This window comes from Myotis yumanensis, unplaced genomic scaffold (assembly GCF_028538775.1).
Source record: "Myotis yumanensis isolate MYYU_CA2020_CCGP unplaced genomic scaffold, mMyoYum1.0.hap1 SCAF_10, whole genome shotgun sequence".
Lineage (NCBI taxonomy): Eukaryota > Metazoa > Chordata > Mammalia > Chiroptera > Vespertilionidae > Myotis > Myotis yumanensis.
This window is the reverse complement of record NW_027223761.1, coordinates 67245791-67268410: the sequence shown is the minus strand read 5'-3', so window position 1 is coordinate 67268410 and position 22620 is coordinate 67245791. Positions and strand designations below refer to the sequence as shown.

General features: G+C 36.4%; 1 protein-coding gene across 5 annotated transcripts; it reads right to left on the bottom strand.

The window, feature by feature from the left end:
* Nucleotides 1-50: 50 nt before the first annotated feature.
* On the bottom strand, nt 51-22497 carry FAM76B (family with sequence similarity 76 member B). 5 transcript variants are annotated; one of them, XM_070425939.1, is made up of 10 exons: nt 22356-22492; nt 20691-20755; nt 19582-19636; nt 18345-18500; nt 16039-16238; nt 12992-13039; nt 12192-12272; nt 11399-11531; nt 8943-9044; nt 53-2688 (listed from the first exon to the last, which is right to left on the bottom strand). In XM_070425939.1, exons 1-10 carry the CDS (start codon nt 22458-22460, stop codon nt 2599-2601), a joined length of 1035 nt encoding a protein of 344 aa, XP_070282040.1. In that variant the 5' UTR covers nt 22461-22492; the 3' UTR covers nt 53-2598. The 5 variants fall into 5 exon arrangements, with proteins under 5 accessions (XP_070282043.1, XP_070282040.1, XP_070282042.1 ...); XM_070425941.1 differs by lacking the exon at nt 22356-22492 and adding an exon at nt 21599-21837; XM_070425938.1 differs by having other exon boundaries at nt 54-2688; nt 11399-11534; nt 22356-22480.
* Between the last annotated feature and the right edge of the window lie 123 nt (nt 22498-22620).

Here is a 22620-nt window from a genome sequence, read left to right as displayed (position 1 = left end):
GGGAAACTGATTTTGGACTTCTGGCCTCCAGAACATAAGAAAATCTTTGCTGTTTTAAGCCACTAGGTTTGTGGTAATTTGTTACAGCAGCAATAGGAAACTAATACAAAGCTTTTGACAAGTTTTATTGTGAAATATTAGATTTAGAAAAAAGTACAAAATGTCAACAGTTGGATGTGTACAAGTACAGTATTTTAAGTCTATACATGTGAACAGCTTAACAGGTTCACCTCAGAATGCATATTTAGACCAATACAATCTAAAAAGGACTGTAATATTCACAGGCTATTAATACATAAATAGCTTGAGCCAAAATGATCCACACTGGTAAATGCTAATAGCTGAAAACAGGCTAAAAAGCACAATATAGCACACCATAGTATCTCCTTACAGGTCCACATTTAAAGAATATCAGCTCATTATGTCAATACACTATAGATCCGGGACTGGGACTCCAATTGCTAATACAATTGAAATAATTTTAAGTGATAAAATAAAGTCATGGGATAAAGAGAGGGCATTTGATTAGTGCTAAATACTGTGAAACCCCTAAAAGATTTTAGCAAAGTTTAATTATTTAGATTGATTTTCAATTTTCAATGTTACCTAAAAAAGTGGGAAGGGGCACCTTTCCTTTGCAGCAGCTCCAAAAAAAAGTGTAAGAACTACTACACATCTTAATTTAAAACCATAATAACCACAGTGGATTGTCAAATGACTATAATCAGAATATAAAATATTAAAATCTGTGATAAGGAGGCAGTATCTAGCATGTTCAAAGTACTGAAATTTATGAAGAACATTACATATAAGGATCTCATAAAAATAAACTGGTTTAGTTCTTCCAAGTCTTACAGATTCAGTCTTTTGCTATCACTTGAAAACTACCCTAGATTAATGTCTTCAAATTTGGCAAGGAATTATTTTATATTACTTTATAATGAATGACCATAGGAATAATCTACTGAAACATGAGTCATATTACAATTACAATTATCCTTTGTTCTGAGAAAAGATGACCTTTGATGAGATTCATAATCATTGCTTGCTTAAAAACAAAACTTTCCAAAATTGACAAATTTAATAATCAGTTTACTTCAAACAAATTTACCCTGCTCATAAATTCCTAAGAGAAAGAACTCTTCCACTCTATCCAATATATCTAGCAATGCCTGATGCTTTAAAATTTAAATACAAGTCTGAACTGGCATATATTAAGTAGGCCATCAATTCCATTACAGGCTGAAAACAGATGGATCAGAATATAATTAGTCAATAACTTCCCATAACCTATCCCACCCTACCTTAACCTTTTATAGACAATTTAAAGACTCTTATATAATTTTCTTATAAATAGTACCTGAATCTTAAACAAGATTCCAATTTATTCAAAGATAGTCACAGATTGATTTAAGTTATTTAATTTTTTCCAGATTTGCTTTAAACTTACAAATTAAGTATGGTGTATATAAATATTAACTTAGATAACCACATATTATAAGGAAAGCATATATATGGACCACTGCAGAAAAATTATAAATTTTTAAATTTTTTATAAAAGAAAATTAAATCAAAACATGTAACTTATAAAATACGAACATGAAGCCATATCACATAAAAATAAAATTACTCTATCAAAAGTGATTTAAAATTAAATCTTTGGGAAGTATTTTGACTAATTCAATGAATTCAATGACCAACAACTTCCCATATTACACAGAAACAAACCACAAAATCATCTAAAGTTTATATGCATAAACAGTTCTTAATGCAACCTCAAACATTTTACTAGCAAGTTTGATTTCCTTTTGAAATAGGCTCCTATACATATGCATTTATATACAAACATTTATTAAACATGATCTTAAAACAACTATGTACAAAAGATCAACATTCCTATAAATAAAAACATTAGGTGGCAAAAAGGCACTTGTAAGTAAAAATCCACAGTTTATACAAAACAAAACACATTTTACCTTGGGTACTGTACAATAAACATTAATTCCTATACCAATAATGAAAATACTAGTATACTAACTAATGTTAATTATGTAAATTTAAAAACATATTTACATATTCTCTGAAGTTCATTTAATAAAAGCACCATGATTCCGATTCCTAAATTAATGTTGATGCAAAGTGAAAAAACAATCACCAAAAAAAAAGTGTTCACCATTTTCCTTGTTTAAAAGCTTTTGTATTTCTAAATTGAAAACGGTTTATTTGAAATTAGCATGGTGTAAATCAAAAAAACAAAACAAAACCCTGCTGCTATGATTTCTTAAAACCATACCTACTCTATTATTGTATGTTACATTTTATAAAATGCACTACTCATGCACTCCTTTACAACTGTTTAATACTATTGCTGGCAAAAAAGTTCCTGGATATCAAATAATATAAAGTTACTTCAAACCAGTTGAAGTTTTATTTGGATGTTTTACAACTTAAAAATGCTTATCAGTTACAAAAGTGAATAGGAAATATGCCAATTCATTTGGTGTGCAAAAATATTTTTTCACTACACAGAATTTAAGGGCTTTACTGAAATTTTTTCAAATTTACATTTTCAGCAGAAACATTAAATCAATAACTTTCTCAAGGGGATGTTAGTATACTTCCACTTTTGTCAAACTTTTTACCCTTTGACAATGCAGCAACCTGTTTGAGTAGTTCTCTGTTTTTGGCCTGTGGGAGACAAAAACATTTAAAAGATTTAAGATTAACAATATTTGAAATATTAAGACATGCTGAAGACTACTACTTAATTAATGCTTTTTTTTTCACTTACAGAACAAGATTTCATTGAAACACTAACAATTAAATAAGACTATACTTAGATTCATCTCTTTAACTATGGCTATGTAGATGGAAAATTATAGATTTGTAAATGTCAATATAATTGTTGTCTAAGGATATAATCATTTTAAAAAAACAGGCAACTTAAAGTGAATCTGCTTAAAAGAGAGTCATCATTTTATTATTATTTTTTATAAATATATTTTTACTGACTTCAGAGAGGAAGGGAGAGAAACAGCAATGATGAGAGAGAATCATTGATCAGCTGCCTTCTATACACCCCATTACTGGGGATCGAGCCAGCAACCAGGGCATGTGCCCTGACTGGGAATTGAACCTTGACCTCCTAGTTCATACGTCGACGCTCAACCACTAAGCCACACTGGCCAGGGCAAGAATAAACATTTTAAATAGAAAAAAAAAGTTTGGCTCTTAATCATATAAACATGAAGTGAAAAGTTTTATTTTATGATAAATAAGATCAAATGACTCAAGTGATGATCTGGAAGGAGTATTTCCCTACAAAATGTACAAAGCCTTTTATTTTATGCTCACCAATTAACAGAACAAGCTGAAGAAGTCCTTTTTGCAAAATGTTGACTTTATTACTTTGCCACAAAGACTCTAAGCTTAATGATATTCAATACTTAAAAAAATACCCATCAGAATCATCCTTCCTAATCTTATTTTTGTTCTTTTAATTGCCAAACATTTTGTGCTGGCTTTGATATAATTGGAGCAGATATATCATCATTTTTAGTTTCATTAAAGGGTGAAGTTTTTTTTCAAAGATTCAGAATTCCACATTGTAATCGATCTGAACTGAATTTGCATTTCATTCAAATGTTGCAAACACCACTGACAAAGACACTATCCTTGAGCCAATGTGCTGTGTCATATTTTGACTATCTCCCTATGTAATCTCCTGACTATGGAAATGTAAATAATGACTCTCCATATATACAAGTATGTTAATGATCAGATCCTTTTGGAGCTTTTGAGCCAAAATGGGGAGAGTGCCGACAATAGTTTGAAATCTGAGCACTGTCCTAAAATAACAGAATTTTAAAAGATATCCTCTGGTTATATTTCCAAACCATTTCCCTTCACAAGTCTCAAGAGTTCTTATTATTTAGGTAGACTCCATTTTAACCTCAGTGCTTCATCTTCTACTCTAACTTTAGCCTTTCTATGGCAACATAACACCCTGCCTTCCCTGCATACCATCTTAAAAGCAGTTTCATGAAACAGAAACCTTTGCAGGCTTTGTGCTTTCACTCCCCCACTCTTTTCCAATCAAACTCTCCCTAATTAATACCTATGACCTCCAAAATGCAAATATTCTTAGAGCAATCTTTATTTGTAAATCAAAAGTTTTTTTCATGTTTGACTCCATAATTAACAGCATTTCTCTGTTCTTGGTTGTTAAATATTTAAGGTGGTAATTAAGAATTTCAATTTCAAACTTAGAAAACCATCAAGAATTTAAAAGGGCCCTGACCGGTTTGGCTCAGTGCGTAGAGCATGGGCCTGCGGACTAAAGGGTCCCAAGTTCGATTCCAGTCAACGGCATGTACCTTGGTTGTGGGCACATCCCCAGCAGGAGGTGTGCAGGAGGCAGCTGATCGATGTTTCTCTCTCATCAATGTTTCTTACTCTCGATCCCTCTCCCTTCCTCAATGTAAAAAATCGATAGAATATATTTAAAAAAATTTTTTAAAGGATTTTTATTTTTCCTTAAAACTAAACAGCTGAGAAATTCAGAGGACAAACCATTAAGAATGCCTGACAGTTAGTGATCATGATCAACTGCTTATTACTCAGCTGACCAGTCCTAGTCAAATGTAGATTTTAATTGTTTTCTTCTTTTCTTTTTTTAAATTTTTGAGGTGACATCTATAATAATAAAAGCGTAATATGCCAATTAGACCAGACAACCTTCTGAACAAAGCCGGGGCTGCAAGGGCTGAGACGGCCGCCATGGCAGGCCGGGGTCAAGGCAGAGGCAGCCGCCACGGTGGCCATGGTGGTGGGGGCCGAGCCCCTTGCACAAATTTTGTGCATCGGGCCTCTAGTTGGTTAATAAAATTATTATATAGGTTCCAGGTGTATAATTACAATTCTATTACAGATCATCTGAAAACTCCATTGTGTGTTCACCACCCAAAGTCAAATCTCCTTCTAACACCATATATCTGACCTCTTTTACCCCTTTACTACCTCTTCCCCACCAGCTTCCCTCTAGTAACCATATTGTTATCTGTGTCTATGAGTTGTTATTTGTCTTATCTATTCATTTGTTGATTCTAGTTTTATATCTCATATATGAGTAAAATCATATGGGTCTTGACTTTTTCTGTCTGACATTTATTTCCTTAGCATAATATTTTCAAGAGTGATCCATGTTGCTGCAAATGGCAGTATTATTTGTTAGCTACAGATTTAATTTATAACTGAAATAGACTTACTGGCCAAAAAAGAAGTATCTTAAGAAACAAATTTTAAAATACAAATTTATGAAGAGCATGAAAAAGGATATGTCTGCAAATTTGCTTCAAAGAGATCTCTATCAGATCTGTAAGTTATCCTATATAATAAAAGCCTAATATGCTAAGTGTCCAGTCTTCTGGTCAGCCATTCAACCAATCAAAGCATAATATGCTAATGATATGCTAAGGCTGCTCAACTGCTCGCTATGATGTGCACTGACCACCAGCGGGCAGATGTTCTAACACTGGGACTGAGCAAGACAGGCCTGACAGGCTCTGGAGCCCTCCCACAGCCCCTCCCCTGCTGGCCAACCTCCTGCATCCCTCCCCGGCCCTGATCGTGTACCAGTGGAGTCCCTTGGCCTGGCCTGTGCCTCCCGCAGTCCAGGACCCCTCAGGGGATGTTGGAGAGCTGGTTTTGGCCTGATCCTGCAGGTCAGGCCGAAGGACCCCACTGGTGCATGAATTCATGCACTGGGCCTCTAGTATTTATATAAAAGCATAACAAATTATTAAAAAGTTAATCTTCAAATTTTTTTTCTCTCAATCAAGAAAAAAATGAGCTTATAATTTTCACTTTTTAAGTATGAAATACCAGAACTTAAAAATTCGGTAATGATAGCAATTTTTCCTTTTTAATTCTATAGCAGCTAATTTTCAATCTGTACTTATATATTCAGTCTCCTAATCATGTCACTAATAAATTCAATTGCCAATAAATTATGTTAAAAAAATGCCTTTCAGAAAAATAAACAGTACACCAGTTGCTAAATGGAGACAAGCCTCAAACTATCTATTGTAATATAGGTACAAAAATATATTTTATAATGCAACATTTAAATATAAGCACTCAAAATTTATATGCTAATATTACTTCTTTATTACACACCCTCAAAAATCCATTACAAGTTACAAATGTTTAGAAATGCTGGCCTAACGGAAAGGTTATCTGGAGTAGGAAGCACACATATCCTGCTTTGAATCCTAGCTCTGCTACTTATCTGCTATGTAATCGGAGTCTATTTTTTCACAGGTAAACAGAAACTTCACCCCCCCCATAACAGGAGTTGAAAGAACTAAATCCTATTAATAAAAGTCTAATATGCTAAGTGTCTGGTTGACCGTTCAATTAATCAAAGTGCAATATGCTAATAATATGCTAAGGCCACTCAACCGCTTGCTTTGACATGCACTGACCACCAGGGGGCAGATGCTCCAACCAGTAGGTTAGCTTGCTGCTGGGGTCCAGCAGATCAGGACTGAGCGAGACGGATTGGACATGCCCTGGAGCCCTTCCATGGTCCCTCCCCGACCCCAACTGTGCACTAGTGGGGTCCCTTGGCCTGGCCTGCGCCCTCTTGCAATCCAGACACCCTCAGGGGATGTTGGAGAGCCCGTTTCAGCCCCATCTCACAGGCCAGGCCGAGGGACACCAGTGGTGCACGAATTCAAACACCAGACCTCTAGTAAATATATAAAACACTTAGCCAAACACAGTAGCTCCTACATAGTAGGCACTCAAATGTTAGTACTCTATCCTCTTTCATCAACTCCTAAATGAAAGGCAGCTGCTTTAATTTGTTATTCTTGATATTTTAGATAATTTAGGGTGTTTGTGGGTGTGTTCTTTTGGTATTTTGTGCAATTTTTTCTTGTTATGCTCAATGCTTTTTTCCCAGATTTGATAGTTTAAAATGTTTTGAGAGCTATTAGAATAAGGTAAATTTCCTGCTACGGGGTTCAGTTTCTTATCACAAAAAGATAAGACAAAGAGTTAACTATATTTACTCACCTACTAGTACATGGTTGCTAAAGGGAATGGGATTAAAAGATGGTATTTAGCTGTAATAGAACGACTCCAGATATGGGAAAGTGGTCTGATAACAAGAATGAAACAGAAAATCTAAGTAACATGAGATGGTAAGAAAACTATAGAACAGGAGAAAGTACAGTCAAATCAAAGTCAAAAGATACAGGTTTCTATGTCACTTCCGACTAATTATGTGAACACAGTTTCATACCACATAACAAAGTTATCTTGAGCAAAAAATGACAGACTAAACTCACATTGAAAATGTCATACTTCTATATAAATATTAGTCATTATTCTCTCATATGAAAACTTAGCTATCAATCAAGAGGTAGGCTTAAGATGCCAATCAGGCTAAAATGACAAAGATAGTAAATACAGTAAATACTGTAAATACACTAAAAAATGAGACAATAAATTGCTCTTTTGAACAGAAGTACTAAGTTTTATCATATTTAAATACCGCTCACAGTTTTTCTGTTACTTCATTCTGGATTAACTCCAGAGTTTTGGTTATACCACATTAAATCAGATCAGAGATCATCATACAGAAGATTTTGTTCCCACGTAATCATTCAACATTAATAACTAAATGAGGAAAAATAAGAGTAAACAAAAATAAAAATAATAAAAATAATTAGTGAGCACAGTTCACTAAAAATAAAAATAAAACTAATACTTGCTGGTGATGATAAACAATAATGCATAAGAAATCTAATATATGGGCAATCTCTCAGGACAGAGGGAAAAGGGGCAGTTCCATAAATCACCACGCATTCAAAGAATTACCTGAATGCCTATTATGTGCCAGGTTCCATGCAAGATTTCTCTTCAAAATTCTTTGTAATAGTACAAAGAATAAGAGTTAAGAGTAGAGTAGACAGAGATAAGAGTAGACAACTTGTACTTCAAATTTCAACAGGTTTTCCTAAATCTAATTCTAATCTTACACAATTTAAGCTATTTAAGAAGAATACAAAACCAAAAGATAGACATAGCAAATATTCTTTGGTGTTGCATTGTTTAAAAAAAAAAAATAGGGAAAAATCCTTACTTCCCAAGCTGCACTCTCCCATCAAGAGTCTAAAGCTGTGTGCTGGCATGTGCTATGCTTTTAAAACTTCTGAAAACCCTGTTATCCAAAGATTAATTCTACAATGAAAGACCATAAACCAATAGGATATGTAACTAATTTAATGTGGTCTAATTTCTAAATTTATGAAACCTAGATGAGAAAAAGCTTGGATGCTCTCCATCTCAGTGTGCCAGACATCAGATATTACCTTCTTTGTAACTGTGGCGACTCTTGGCTTCATCACTCAGTTGTTTGCTATATAAAAATCCTACTGAGTATATATACTTGTCAGTATTTTGAGATTGACCTAGTGCCTTACATCACTGCAAACAATGTAAAGTTCCTCCACTTGAGGCCCTGAAAATTAGTTTTCTACACCCATCTCCCTTCCCATTATGTGGGAGGAAATAGGAAGAATAATTGCACAATGTACTAAAGACCTTGTTTTCACATATCCAATATTTAATGTTTTGCTTTACAATGATCACTGTAATGCCATCCTCCTCTAAAAATTTCATTTGATGTTTAGGCAGAAGTTTTCAAAATTAATATTGAATCCCCTATTGAGTGATTTCTTTTAATGGGAGTAGCATTAAGCAATAACTTTTAATGGGTGTAGGATTAAGAACGATTGTGAAATCTAAATCAAAGCTGAAAATGCACCAAATATGCATAAAACAGGGATACCAATACCCATCAAAGGCAATGAATACTATTAACAAAATTTAGCTTTCCTCGTCTAATAGTTTATATAAATAATGTCACTTACCTGAAGTTGTTCCACAGTTTCTTTGTGAGCTTTTTCCATACTGTTCATCTTTGTTCTCAAGTTTGACTCTTGGTACTGAAAGTCTGCCTTTAGTTCAGTTAACTAATAAAAACAAAAAACACCATATATACGTATATGTGTGTGAGATCATTTTAAATATTCTTTACAATAAACTCACAATTCATTATAAAAATGGAAGATGTTAACAATGGCTTCCTGAGTTTTATAACGTATCTATAATTTCTGTTTTGTGAAATGATAAATTGTCTACTTTAGTATAATTTTAATGTTAAAATAATATTAAACCATCACTTAAACTTTTGAAAAGTTGCCTTTTTGTTTCTATTAAGGGCTTCAGCCCAGCTTGTGTGGCTCAGGGGTTGAGGGTGGATCCAGGAACAAGAGGTCACTGATTTGATTCCTGGTCAGGGCACATGCCTGGGTTGTAGGCTGGATCCCCCACCCCAGCAGGCAGCGTGCAGGAGGCAACCAGTCAATGTTGTTTCTCTCTCATCAATATTTCTATTCCTCTCCCTCTAGAAATAGGAAGGCTGGCTCTAGAAATCACTAAATAAAGTGAAATAAATTCAAGAAAATAACTTGGTTGTCTTAGATTTACATTTATAAGAAAAACTGCAAATATGTAACTACTTTAGACTTACAATTATTACTTTCCTTACATCACTGGAAATCCCCATACACGTTAGTGTTTTTTAAGAAAAAAGGAACACTAACAAAAGCAGAAAACTCAATGTATGCACTAATCTAGAATAATTATGCTAGGAAAAGGAAAAGTAGCTAAAAAAAAAGTCAAAATTCCACAATTCATTACTACTTGGTTTTGGAATCATTATTATAGTAAACTTACCATTTTATTTAACCTTTATCTGGGTTAATACAGATATACCCATCTTAGTGCAATAGAAATGTCTCTATGATTTTGAGCATGAAACAAATTTCCATATAAGCCCACTAATATAAAAAATCCTGCAATAAATAATGACCCTAAAAAATAAGACACTAACAACTATCCTATTTTTCTTATGTCAATCCTAAATTTCCTATACTGAATTTGCTTAAAATAAGGTACAAATGTATTGAAAAAAATTTAGATCCACTAAACCATCAAGGTGTGGGAAAATGCAACATTAAAGTTGTTGAATGCCAGAGGAAAAGCTAGCTCAAACTGAAGCACTACTATAGATACTTAGAAACAGGTAATTCATGTACATATTTATAATCTATATAATAAAAGGATTGTGGCCCTAACACTGTAACAACCAAAGACTGGCGTGGGTGGGTGGGGCTGTGTGATTTCGCACACTGGGCTTCTAGTCAAATTATAATTTTAAAATTAATGTTTGTAATATCTTCCTACTGCATAAGATATCTAAAATAGAATAAACTAGTCTACGACAATAAACAAGTACAAATGTAGGTTCTACCCTCAAAGATGACAGAGTATTGAGTCTTAGAACAGTAATAGCAGTATGAGCACTTAGACATGCGAGGAGCTGTGGTAAGTACTTTACATGTTCATTTAATAGTAACAACCATCCCATGAGATGGCATTAACACTCTCATTTTTAAAATGAGAAAATTGAGATACAAAAAGGTGAAAACATTCCGCTCAAGTTCACCCAGAGAGTGTCAGAACTTTTCACTAAATAGGCAACATATTGCCGAAACCGGTTTGACTCAGTGGATAGAGCGTCGGCCTGCGGACTGAAAGGTCCCAGGTTCGATTCCAGTCAAGGGCATATACCTGGGTTGTGGGCACATCCCCAGTGGGAGATGTGCAGGAGGCAGCTGATTGATGTTTCTCTCTCATCGATGTTTCTAACTCTCTCTCTCCCTTTCTCTCTGTAAAAAATCAATAAAATATATTTAAAAAAAAAACAACAAAAAAAATAAATAGGCAACATATTTTGATACTCTTTTTGATCTGATAAACAAAGTCCCATAAATACTTCTTTCCTACAAAATGATTTTAGACATGTAATGCTAATCACTGACTAACACACAGGAAATTACCAAAAATTTACTTTCACCAGTTATTTGATCTCGACTGAAATAAATACATGATTGGATTATCACCAACTATATTCAATTGCTTTCTTAAATCATAAGAATTCACATAATATACCATATATATCTCATTTTCAAATTAATATATTAGACCTATTTTAAATTACAGGTTTACTGAAAACTAATGTTCAGAAATTATTACAATTCTAATTAGCTCTCTATTGACTCTTAGAACAAAAATTCTGAAAGACTATTTTATCTATCTTCACTAATGGCTTAGGTTCCAATTTGGGCTTTTGTTATGTGTCCTACAAGAATCATGTATAACAAACATTACCAATTATTAAAGAAAGTCTAATAAAATTCACATTTATCAAGAAAGAGTCAAAATTTAAGTTTTACCAGGCTTCAGTGAACCATGTACTTACCTTTTTATCTTTTTCTAAAATGGTCTGGTCTCTCTGCTGTAAGAGACGTTTAAGTGACATCACTTCTTCTTTCAGTTGACTTATAAGGACAAAATTGTCTGTTCCCCCACTATCTGCTGACTGATTTATAGAGCTACTAAAAAGAAAAAAGTAAAACAGAGTTAAATGAAGTAGAAAGAAAATAAGCAAGTGTTCAAATTGCATAAATTAGACAATTCCACAAACATCCTTAAGGCTAATGCAAAAAAATATGTACCTGACAGAAATGGATGCAACTGGCAAATTACCTTACTAATGGCACACATTACATACACCTGCAGAAATATAATTCAGTATTAGCTTTTAGGGGGTCAATACTTCTAGTGTAAAGCAATAGGCAGCCAATTTGTACAGTAACATCAGCAAACTTTTGGCTAATGAACTAAAACAAAGTCACGTTCATAATACTTTAAATCTAAAAACATTTTCCAAGCAGGCCAATTTAAAATATCACAATTAGATTTGTGTTTCATTGAAGAATTATTAAGATAAAAAGAATGTTCTCTATTCAGATTTGTTTTCCTTTTTTCAAAACCCAAATTTATTTCCCAAATAGAACAACATAGTTCAGTGCCACTTTCTTATTGCCAAAATTAAGTTAAAATTTTTTAACTGTTATGTTTACTCTTCTGGAAGACTCAAAGAAGTCAATGTAGAAGAAACATGTTTCTGTTCTTTCACCTAGTAGTAACTGGCAATCAACTATAACTGTTTTCAACTAAGTTGGATTTTCGCTAAAGGAATTCATTTTTACCTATCTCCATTAGATGGCTTAGATTCCAATTTGGGCTTTTTCTTTGGAGTTTCATTCTGAATTGCTGCAGAGGATTTATGGCTGAAACCAAACATTAATAAGAATAATTAGAGGAAAAAGGGCTGAGGCACCAAATGATGTTATTTTTCTTCCCCCAAAATATTACCAAACATCATTGATTTTTTTAAAAGCCTAAGTAACAAGGTTAATGGGAAATTGCATTTAAAAAATACTTTTCAAAATACTTCAGAAAATATGTTAACACCAGAGGCTGGGTGCACAAAATTCGAGCGGGGGGGTGGGGGGGACGACACTCTCCAATCCAGGACCTCTCGGGGGATGTCCGACTACCTTTTGCAATCCGGGACCACTGACTCCTAACCACTCGCCTGCCTGCCTGATTGCCCCTAACTGCTCCCCTACTGGCCTGATCGCCCCTAAATGCTACCCTGCTGGCCTGATCACCCTAAACCGCCTCTGCCTCGCCCTGCACCCAGGACCCAGGTTTCCCTCCTCTGGCCAGTCGCAGGCATCTGGGACCCGGGCTTCCTTTCCTCTGGCCGGCCGCAGCCGCAGGGGACTCTGGGTGGGCAGCTTTGCCCGGGCCGCAGGCGCCCGGGACCACAGGGCAGGTGGCTTGTCCCTCTCCTGGGCCGAAACCTGGCTGGTCCCCATTCCTCTCTCATGAGCTCATTTGTGCCTGGCTGGTCCCCATTCCTCTCTCACCAGTGTTGAATGTCTGAGCCATTACGGTGTGACAACCATTTGCACATTAGCTCTTTATTATATAGGATATTTACCTCTGTTTCCACAGTCCCTGCTCTTGTTCTGGACTCAGATTGCTGATTCTGAAAAATATATAAATGGCATCTAATAACAACATTTATTTAATACATCTACATTTAATAACATTCTTCCCAATGAATTTACACTATATATGTTTATTATAATCTCTTGTTCAGAGAAAGACATATTCAATTAAGCAAATATATATTGAATAAATCACATTCTAATAAGATGCATTCTAATCAGATGACTGCTAGTCATTTTAAGTTCTTCAAAAAAGGTACAAAGACAGGGACTGAATTTTATTTTAATGAGGACCTCCAAATTCAATTTACTATCATACTAAGGGTGGGAGGATATGACCATGAAACACCACAAAAGGGATTTATAATTATAAACTCTGAGAATCATCATACTTAGGCTGCCCTTACTATTTCAGACAGATTTCTACCTTTAGAGTCAGGGCTTCCTAATAATCCTACATGAAGATTCTTCCTTTGGAGTAACTCAAGTTGCTCAAAATAGTGTATCAAGTTGAACCAGGAAATATCTTAATGTCTTTGTTTCCTTCCTACTTTTTCTAAGAACTCTCTCCAAAGTCTCTAAATCTTTCTTTAATCAGTACTCTAAAGAAGTCATCCTGAAATACTGGGAAATTTCATAGTAACAACTGATTTAACTTTTACTTATAATTAGTACTATACCACTTCTCTTTCATTGTGCCATAGTATCAATAAAACCACTTCATAATGCACTATGAAGCCTACAAACTTCCCCCTGTCCTTGCACATTAGCCAATTCTTCATTAACCCCTAGTTTACTGACTCAACATGTATAGAGCATCTACTATGTATATATTTATACAATAAAAGAGATGTAGAAGCCCTGGGTTGTGTGGCCTTTTTCAAGGTACTTAAAATTCCTTAGTTCCCTCATCTATAAAATAATACATCTGAGGATTAATGAGTTATTTGTGTATGTATAAATATATATACATATATATTTATACACACCCACACACACACGTCTGTGTATAAATTTTTTCTATTGTTTTAGTCTAGAAGTTTTTTTAAGCAAAAGTAAAAAACAAATCATGTTCTTAAAAATAATTCTAAATAAATATCATCTAATCTATACACCTGAGTTTTTCCTTACATGAGGCAATGTATGGTAACCCTAAGAAATTCAGTTGCCATTTTGTTTATTTTAAAAAACTTCATTAGTAGCAGTAGCAAACCATAAAATCTCATGTGAATTAATGGCACTATCCAGATTTCAAAGTGAGAACTATCATATTAATAATGATTAAACTGAAATAGAATTCTCATCCTCACTTTGAGGTAGGCCATTTCTGGATCCAGATTCACCAGAATTTCTTTCCTTCCCCTCTTCCATCACTGTATTTCACAATATGTATGCTCCTCATAATTTTTCTAATCTACTGAACTTAAGATAGGACCCCACAAACTGGTTAGTTACACCTCAAAGGTCTATATCCATCAAATGCAAAACAGTATTTGCATTTCTTAAGTAATCAAAAGGAAAAAAAGTCAATCCCATCCTCTTTCCCTTTATTTTTGAAACCTGTGATTTTTAAAAGATTTAAGTTCCAGTCATAGAATTTGATCTTATAAGCATACTCTGAGTGTGTCCTTTCACATCACACTAAGACCAATTTATCTGTAAAGGACAAAGGAAAGGGCCACTTCGGCTGAGTCTGAGGAGTAGGTCTGCTGGATACCATTTGTCATATTTTTGTTAAAGCAAGAAACAGAAACAGGAAAGATTTATGTTCCTTTGCTCCTCGGGGTATTCTGATATAAAGACCACAAGATTTCTTCGAAATAGCCAGATTAAAAGTCACCATTTGGTCTAGCATTGTTACATCCAGAAAGCACAACGCAGTAAGTAAGGAAAGTGGAAAAAATTGCTCCTGAAGTAAACAACATCATTGCCTCAATAATATCCCATAATCTAATATATACTTGCCTTGATTTAAAATCAAATTTTAATTAGAACCATGTTATATTTCCTATATATCACTAATTGTGTTCCTAACTAATTCATGTTTCCTGTAAATAAAATTAAGTTTTGCCTATCTAGAACTTTAGACTCATAGAGAAATTTGGGGGAAAAAAACACAGTGAACTCTTCTGAAAACCTGTATATGATGTTCCTGTGTTCTCCATTTAAATATGTGTTCGTGTTTCAATCTTCTTGATTTTTCCATGAGTAAAACCACACTTACACATCTTTATAGTACTACCATATAACTCCCTGCCCCCCCATTTTAAAAATCAAGGAGTTCTTTATATTTGAATAGAGTTCCTATGTATTTTTTAAAAATACAGCAAAGCACCACCAGTTAAAAAAAATTACTTTTCATACTTTGAGAATTTCAAATGTTTCTATCATGGTCACTAATGGTAGTGTTACAATCAGTTCTCAATAATACTGAATTTACATTTCCTAGTCACTGGTTTAATTGTTTTTAACTAAAACAAATTAATGATAACAAAGGTAAATATAATTTTTACAAGTAAAGTCCTAACAATTACTTAAAAAATTTAAAAAAGAAAGAAAATTGCCCTGGCCAGGTGGCTCAGTTAGTTGGAATGTGGTCACATACACCAAGAAGATTTCAGGTTCCATCCCCAATTGGGGCATGTACAAGAGGCAACTGATGGATGTTTCTCTCTCACATGGATGTTTCTGTCTCTTTCTCTCCCTTCCTCCTTCCTCTCACCCTTCCTTTCTCTCTAAAAATCCTTGGGTGAGAATTAAAAAAAGAAAGAAAATTGAGGCTTTAAAAAAAAAAATCATTACCTGCAATCATCACTTGTATTTTGACTCCATAAAATTCCCTAAATGTTCTATCTTTATTATAATGGTAAATAGCTAAACACAGTCCATGTGTACAAATTAAATACATTGAATAAAGTGGGGAAACAACTATAGACACTCAAGAAGTTTACCATGTACAATGGAAACCAGCACATAGCTAATATTTGACATTAAATGCCTGGGAGGATTTTAAAAAACATGATTTCAAAGTACTTACTTGTGATGGCCACTGCTGTGACGATGGTGATGGTGATGATGGTGATGATGATGTTTTGAATGATGCTGATCTTTCTCCGTAAGAGATGAAGATGATGAATTTGAATGGGAAGATCCCAGGCTCTTCCTTTGTTCTTTTGTTTTCTGTAAAACTCTTTTGTATGATAAAGTACAGAGCCAGCATAATAACTTTCCATCAACCTTTTTAAAGAAAAGATTTGTATTAGATTAAGTGTATCTATTAACTGGCCACAGGTGAAACCAAGTAATATAAAGTGCTAAATTTCTAGCTGTATTTACCTCCCCCTAACCTCCTTCTTCTCTCTCGCTTTTACACACACACACACACACACACACACACAGTGTTGCAAAATGGAAGTAAAATTTAGACTTTTCTGAAACTTTGGAAAATGCTTGTTTGGAGTCATAAAGTTGGTCATAAAGGATGATATCTAGACTTCCATTAGTTTTGAGATACTGTTTACTTTGGAGAGAGAAACTTGTTTTCTTATTACTTTGAAAATTGATGATATACTTCAAAAAAATATTACCAAAACACTAACCTTAATTCTTAAATCAGTGTAATTACTAAAATAACAAAGTATTTTCCCCTCCAGCAAAAACTATTAATTTATATAAAAAAGAAGAGCTTGAATAACATATAGTGACTCTCATTATTTGCAGATTTCACATTTTTAAATTCATCACCTACTTGCTGAAATTTAGACATAACCCTAGTCAACTTGCAGCACTTTCGTGATCATCCATGCACATGCACAGAGCAGCAATTTGTGTAGCTGGATGGCAACGGGCTGAGCAAGGTGACGATCTATTGCCTTCTTTTAGCTCTCATACTGTAAACAAGTGTCCTTCTCATGGGCTAGCAGTGCCATGCTTTTTTTTGCATTTTGGGCTTTTTACTAGTAATTTCACTGATTAAAATGGTTCCCAGGTGTAGTGATGTGATGTGTTCGTAAGCACAAGGCTGTGAAGTACCTTATGCAGAAAATACATGTGTTAGGTAAGCTTCATTCAGGCAGTTTTAATGCTGTTTGCTGTGAGCTCAATTTAATCAATCAACAGTATATATTAAGGTGTCTTTAAACAGAAATATACACAAAACAAAACAAGATTATGTGCTGATCACCACATTGTGACTTGAGGCAGAAACCTATTCCTATAATTATCCTTAGGAGCAATGGTTCAGTAGTCACTAACTCAAAGTTTGCAGCAACTTTATAGACTACTAGAGGCCTGGTGCATGGATTTGTGTACCAGTGGGGTCCCTGGCCTGGCCTGCACCCGCTCGCAATCGGGACCCCTCGGTGGATGTCAGATAGCCGGTTTCGGTCAGATCCCAGCAGGCTAGGCAGAGGGACCCCACTGGTACACAAATCTGTGCAAAGGAACTCTAGTATGCATATAAGATCTTTGGTTACTCTCTTCCCGTCTCCCCCTCTCCCCTGAGATTCATCAGTCTGTTCTGTTTCCATGCCTGTGCATTGAGCGTCTGCTCCCTGGTGGTCATTGTGCATGATAGCTACCGGCCAGTCGCTTAGGCTTTTATGTATATAGGTAACTACTACAAGTAACAAGAATCACTTGTACATGTCAAGGGGGAGGAAAAGAGACTTCTTTCCAAAATTATTAAGACTAAAAGTATAAAAATAAATTAAGTTTCTAGCTTCTATTTGTTCACCCAAAAAGTGCTGGAGGAACATTTCTTATAAGGAGGGTACATATATTGCTGTGAGAGCAGCAAGGGGAGCTCCTCAGTTAGTCACTATCCAAGTCAACTGAAACTGACATACAACAGGAGGCCGGTGTGAATGCTGATCAGAAGAATGCCACATGCATACACACACTTCTTACATCACTATAGGTAGAGAAAAACAATGATTTAAAATATGAGCCCCAAATCAAAGGCACAAGACTAACTTTGAATTGCACATGCTAATGTGCCATCAGGTAGTTTTTCATACCAGTAACTTCAAATAACCAGCAAAAGGATAAGTAGCTGTAAGGATGTAAAAGCAGTAATTCTCCGAAACCAACTGTTAGATAACCAAGTAGTACAGAATAGCCATCACAGACTAGTTTTTAAAGTACAGTGATTTCAATTGATCAGTATCTATCTACATATGATGCAAAGAGAAGATGCACTGTTCCTACACTTTCATCTAACTACTTGCTTTCAGGGACCCAAAGAATACATCAAGTCTCACTAGTGTATTAGTTATAATGACTTCCATTTGTTTGGTATTTTATTTAATTTCCAGAATATGTCATAACATAAATAAAACATACCTTCCTTCTTCCTTCCTCCTTCCGATCGAAAGCACATTGTTGTTTGCACTGTTCACAGGTCTGAGGTGGTCCATATTTCTTTTCTGAATTTGTGCAACGCTGACATTTCGTACCAATAAATGCTGCAATTATGTTACAGTACTGGCAAGGCTTAGGCTGAAAAACAGATATATACTTTTCTTAACTGAGACATTTAAAAATGTTAAAAATCTGCTACACAAAATATACCCAATGTACAATTTCTGGAATTAAGAAAAATAGGTAAACAATTTTTTCTGTTAAATATAGCAAGTCCTCAGTTAACATCAATGATGTGATTTTAAGTAAAATAATGTATATGAAAACCATATGGTAAAATGTCATATTCAATGACATTCATAATGTTTATGATGTTTTCATTAATTTAATAAAATTTATTTCTAGTTATGAACTTTTTGTTACTCTATTGAATAGTTAAAAAAGATCATGAGAAACATTTATGATTTGCAATGTATGTTATATAATACACTAACTACAGGGGTAAAAAGTCTTAAAGAATGAAAATAGAAGTACACACTGATAGAAAATTTTCATGTATCCAGTATTTAGGGAATAAACGTCTACTAATTTAATCTCATGGTCAGGTTAATCACTAGACCACTTATTCAAAAAACATTTATACAGGTACAGATGATGCAAGGAATGTACACTATAGGTTGAGTTTTCACCTATAAAATTGGCATATGCATACCTTGATTTTCTTTTGATATTCAAAAAACAATTAAGGATTTTGTAGAACCTTAAGGCCTACACTTTGACTAATCATGACTGTAATAGACCAATAATGGCTATAATATACATAATAAAAAAAAATTGTACTGGAATAATGTCATTATTTTTGTGAGTAAATGCCTGAATTGTGCTGCTATATAAAAATTGTTGAAGGTTCTGAAGGGAAAAAACCATGATTATGCCAACTTTATTGTTAAGTAGATTCTCCATAACCAGTTTATTATATATGAATCTTTAATGAATAACTTTCACCCTGTATTTTAATATATATAAAACATGCACATATGACTGTTTTTAAATATTGTCATCTTCCCCACAGACTGTCTACAGAAAATTTATTTCCTGAAATATTTTGACATGTTGAAATATTTAAGAACTACATATATATTTTAAAAAGTCCATCTTTATGTAAAACATTAATTGACCAGTGACAGTAACATGAAATGAAAATATATGACATACTTACTGTGCCAAACTGCTTCACATTTTGAGCACACTTCTTACAAATTGTATTAGTTTTGCTGAAAAGGAAATTGTAGGTGATCAAATTTATATAGCTTTCAGAGATAACTGGCATGATGCTGATTTAAAACAGATAAAGAATACAACTTGCTTTAGTACTTAAAACTCACTCAAATAAAAACTAACAATTTTAAAAATATACAAACATAAGAATATTTTTAGGGTTATCTATTATTCAAATTTACTCCTCTTCCATTACCTGAAGACAGTGATTGGTGTGCTGCAAGAATTTTTAAAACATGCAATATCTGACTACTTAGCCAGGGGCACTGACCTCTTTTCCCTTAGACTGTCAAATAATAACAGCCAACACAACAATAACTGTCCAGTGTAAATGAAATAAAATTTTTTTTTTGTCAGATAGGCAAAAAATATTTTTTGGTGTGTCGTAGAATTTTAATAATTAGTTTACATGTGCCATGAGATGAAAAAGGTTGAAAATCAATGACTTAAGATAAATGTTTTGTATACATTTTCATTGTGCATTTTGGGTAAACAAAACAAAGAGTCTTAATGTTTGGTGTCTTGTTGCAAAACCAACACCTGCCACTATTTATGCAGAGCATCTTAAGTCAGTGCCTACCTAACCGCCCGCTGGTCTTCTCCACTAGATCATTCCACACCAATTTATGAAGAAATTACTGTTCTTTTCTTAGGTTACTCTCTTATGTGTACTCGAATTTTCTAACAAGAACCATCCTATTAAAAAGTACTAGATTTCACTATTGGAAGAAAGTTGGTAACACTATAGACCTTCCCTCAGGTCCATGTCAGCACTAATATTGTGCCATATTTTTAGCTTAAGAGTACATGCTTATATTTGAATTTTTTGTTAGCAAGTCTATACATGTTCCATACAATAATTTACTTCCTCATGTTCAAACGGAAGTCTAGATAAACAATAACCATTAATTTTTTGTCAACATTCTTTCTTCCGAAACTTAACATTTAAGAAGCTAAACCATTTTTTAAAAAACACCATAAATGTGGAGTTACAACGCCCAAGTATTCCTTACAGACAATATCTTTATCAAAAAGTGTTGTTATACAAACCTCTCTTGTTGAAACTCTGATCTGCAGTAAGTACATTTTACAATAGGATGCGCAATCCGACATTCCTGTAATAAGACAGAGAGTTGATCAGTACCTACTTCAAAGTCCCAAGTTTCACTTTTCTGGTTTAAAATTATCTAACCTAAGCAATGTCTAAAACATTAATAAGATTTATTGGGGCGACTCATCATACAAGTGGTGTAATTCCTTAGGGAAGTCATGGGTGTCTTTGTCTTTATTAGATGGGGTTTTGGGGGGCGGGGAGGTCATGCTACTGATAAATTAAGAAAGCTGTCAGGGCCGACTTCAAGCACCGCTTAAATTCGAAACTACTCATTATTGTGCACCATTGCTCACAGACAGCATCCCGGCTTTAAGGGGCTGGGAGGAGCTCCAAATCATAGAGCATTCTGTTCCCAAGCTAGTCGCTTCGCTTTTCAGGACAGGGAAGGAGGATGCCATCAGCTTTGCTGCTTCAGGTTCCTAGCAAGAAAGTGCAAAAACCGCCCCCTGCCTCCCGGTGGAAGAAGAGGGCAAACCAGGCAAAGGAGGGGAAGGAAAAAAAAAAAGCCAAAAAAACCCCAAAACGAGATGAAAACATCTCCAGCCCAGGGTCTCTGCGGCACAGACAGGTGGCTGTCTCTCTCCGTCAGCCCCACCCCCGAGACCCCGGAATGTTGCCGGGGCCCGGACCCCTCCCCGGCCGCCCGGGCGCGGGCGGGACTGCCTTCCTCTCGGGGGCCTTTGGCAGCTTGCGCCCGGGTCGTGCACTAAACGGGTCCCCGGGCGAGGGCTCCAGAGCCCCGAGGCGCCGGCACCGAGAGCGGGGCTGCAGTTCGGCGGGCACCCAGCTCCCGCGGGCTGCGGCCGAGGACACCCCACCCGCCCGCCGCCCAGCGCCCACGGACCTTGCAGAGCTGCTGGCCCTGGGAGAGCTCCTCGAAGGGATAGCGCTGGGTACACTTGGTGCAGGCGTACAGGGCCGAGGCCGCCATCCTGCTCCTCGGTCTCCTCCACCGCCGCCCGCTCCGAGGCGGGGCCCTACGGGGAAGTCGGGCGCAGCCGCCGCCCGGGCCGCGGGCTCCTCCTCCGCCCCCTCCCCCTACCTTAAGCCCACCAGGGCCTCGCCCGGGGAAACCCGAGCCCCTGCGGACGCCGCCGTCTCCCTCCGCCTCCACTTCCGCCCCAGCCCACCCAGTGACGCCGTCCCAGTCGCTCCCGCTCAGGCCCCGCTGGCGGCGGAGGGAGACGAAGCGGGTTGCTGGTTGCAGTTTAGCTGCGCGGCAGAGGATCCGCTTCCTTCTTGGCCCCCCTTCCCCATTCCTGATTAGCTGGCGGAGCTTCTGCGTCACTCGGCCGCTCCTCCCAACCCCTAACCCCGGCGACGCAGAGAGCTCCCACAAAGGGAGGAAGTCGCCGGCCAATCAGCGCCCGGCGCTCTGGGCGCGGGAAAGCCGCTTTAAACTCGCCCCGCCCCCAGGCCCGGGCCGCGGCGACTTCCAGCAGCCAGTCTGAAGTTTGGGTGAGAGCTCCCGGATCCAATTGGGCAAGGGTTCGCGAAGGGTTACGCTCCGCCTCCACGCCCCTTCCCTGGACTTGTATTGGACCAGGTCGTCAAGCCCCTCCTCTTTCTATCTGCTATTGGCCAGAAGGTGAGTACTTCACCTGGACTGACGTCCTGGAGTCAAGCGAACGCCCTCCTTGGCCTTTAGTCCCGGAGAACCGGTGCAGTGTGTGAACTTCGCATTCGCTTTCATTCCTAACGGTCATTCGGGTCAGTGCCTCAGGAGACAAAACACGACCCCTCGCCCACGTCTCCTCCGGGAGACGGCTCGCCCTCAGAGCTGTCTAGCAGCCACCGCCTTAGCGCCGTGGCGTTCTCGGATGCGCGCTACCTTGTGACGTCACCGGGAGACGAGGCGGATTCGCT

Bases quoted from the DNA above. Each gene is read 5' to 3' on its own strand.
- FAM76B (XM_070425938.1), bottom strand. From the start codon at position 22,460: ATGACCGTTAGGAATGAAAGCGAATGCGAAGTTCACACACTGCACCGG. The intron at 20,756-22,355 runs GTGAAGTACTCA...GTCTTATTACAG, and splicing joins ACTCCAGGACGTCAGTCCAG to GAATGTCGGATTGCGCATCC. The intron at 9,045-11,398 runs GTAAGTACATGG...TGTTTTTATTAG, and splicing joins TTTTAGAAAAAGATAAAAAG to TTAACTGAACTAAAGGCAGA.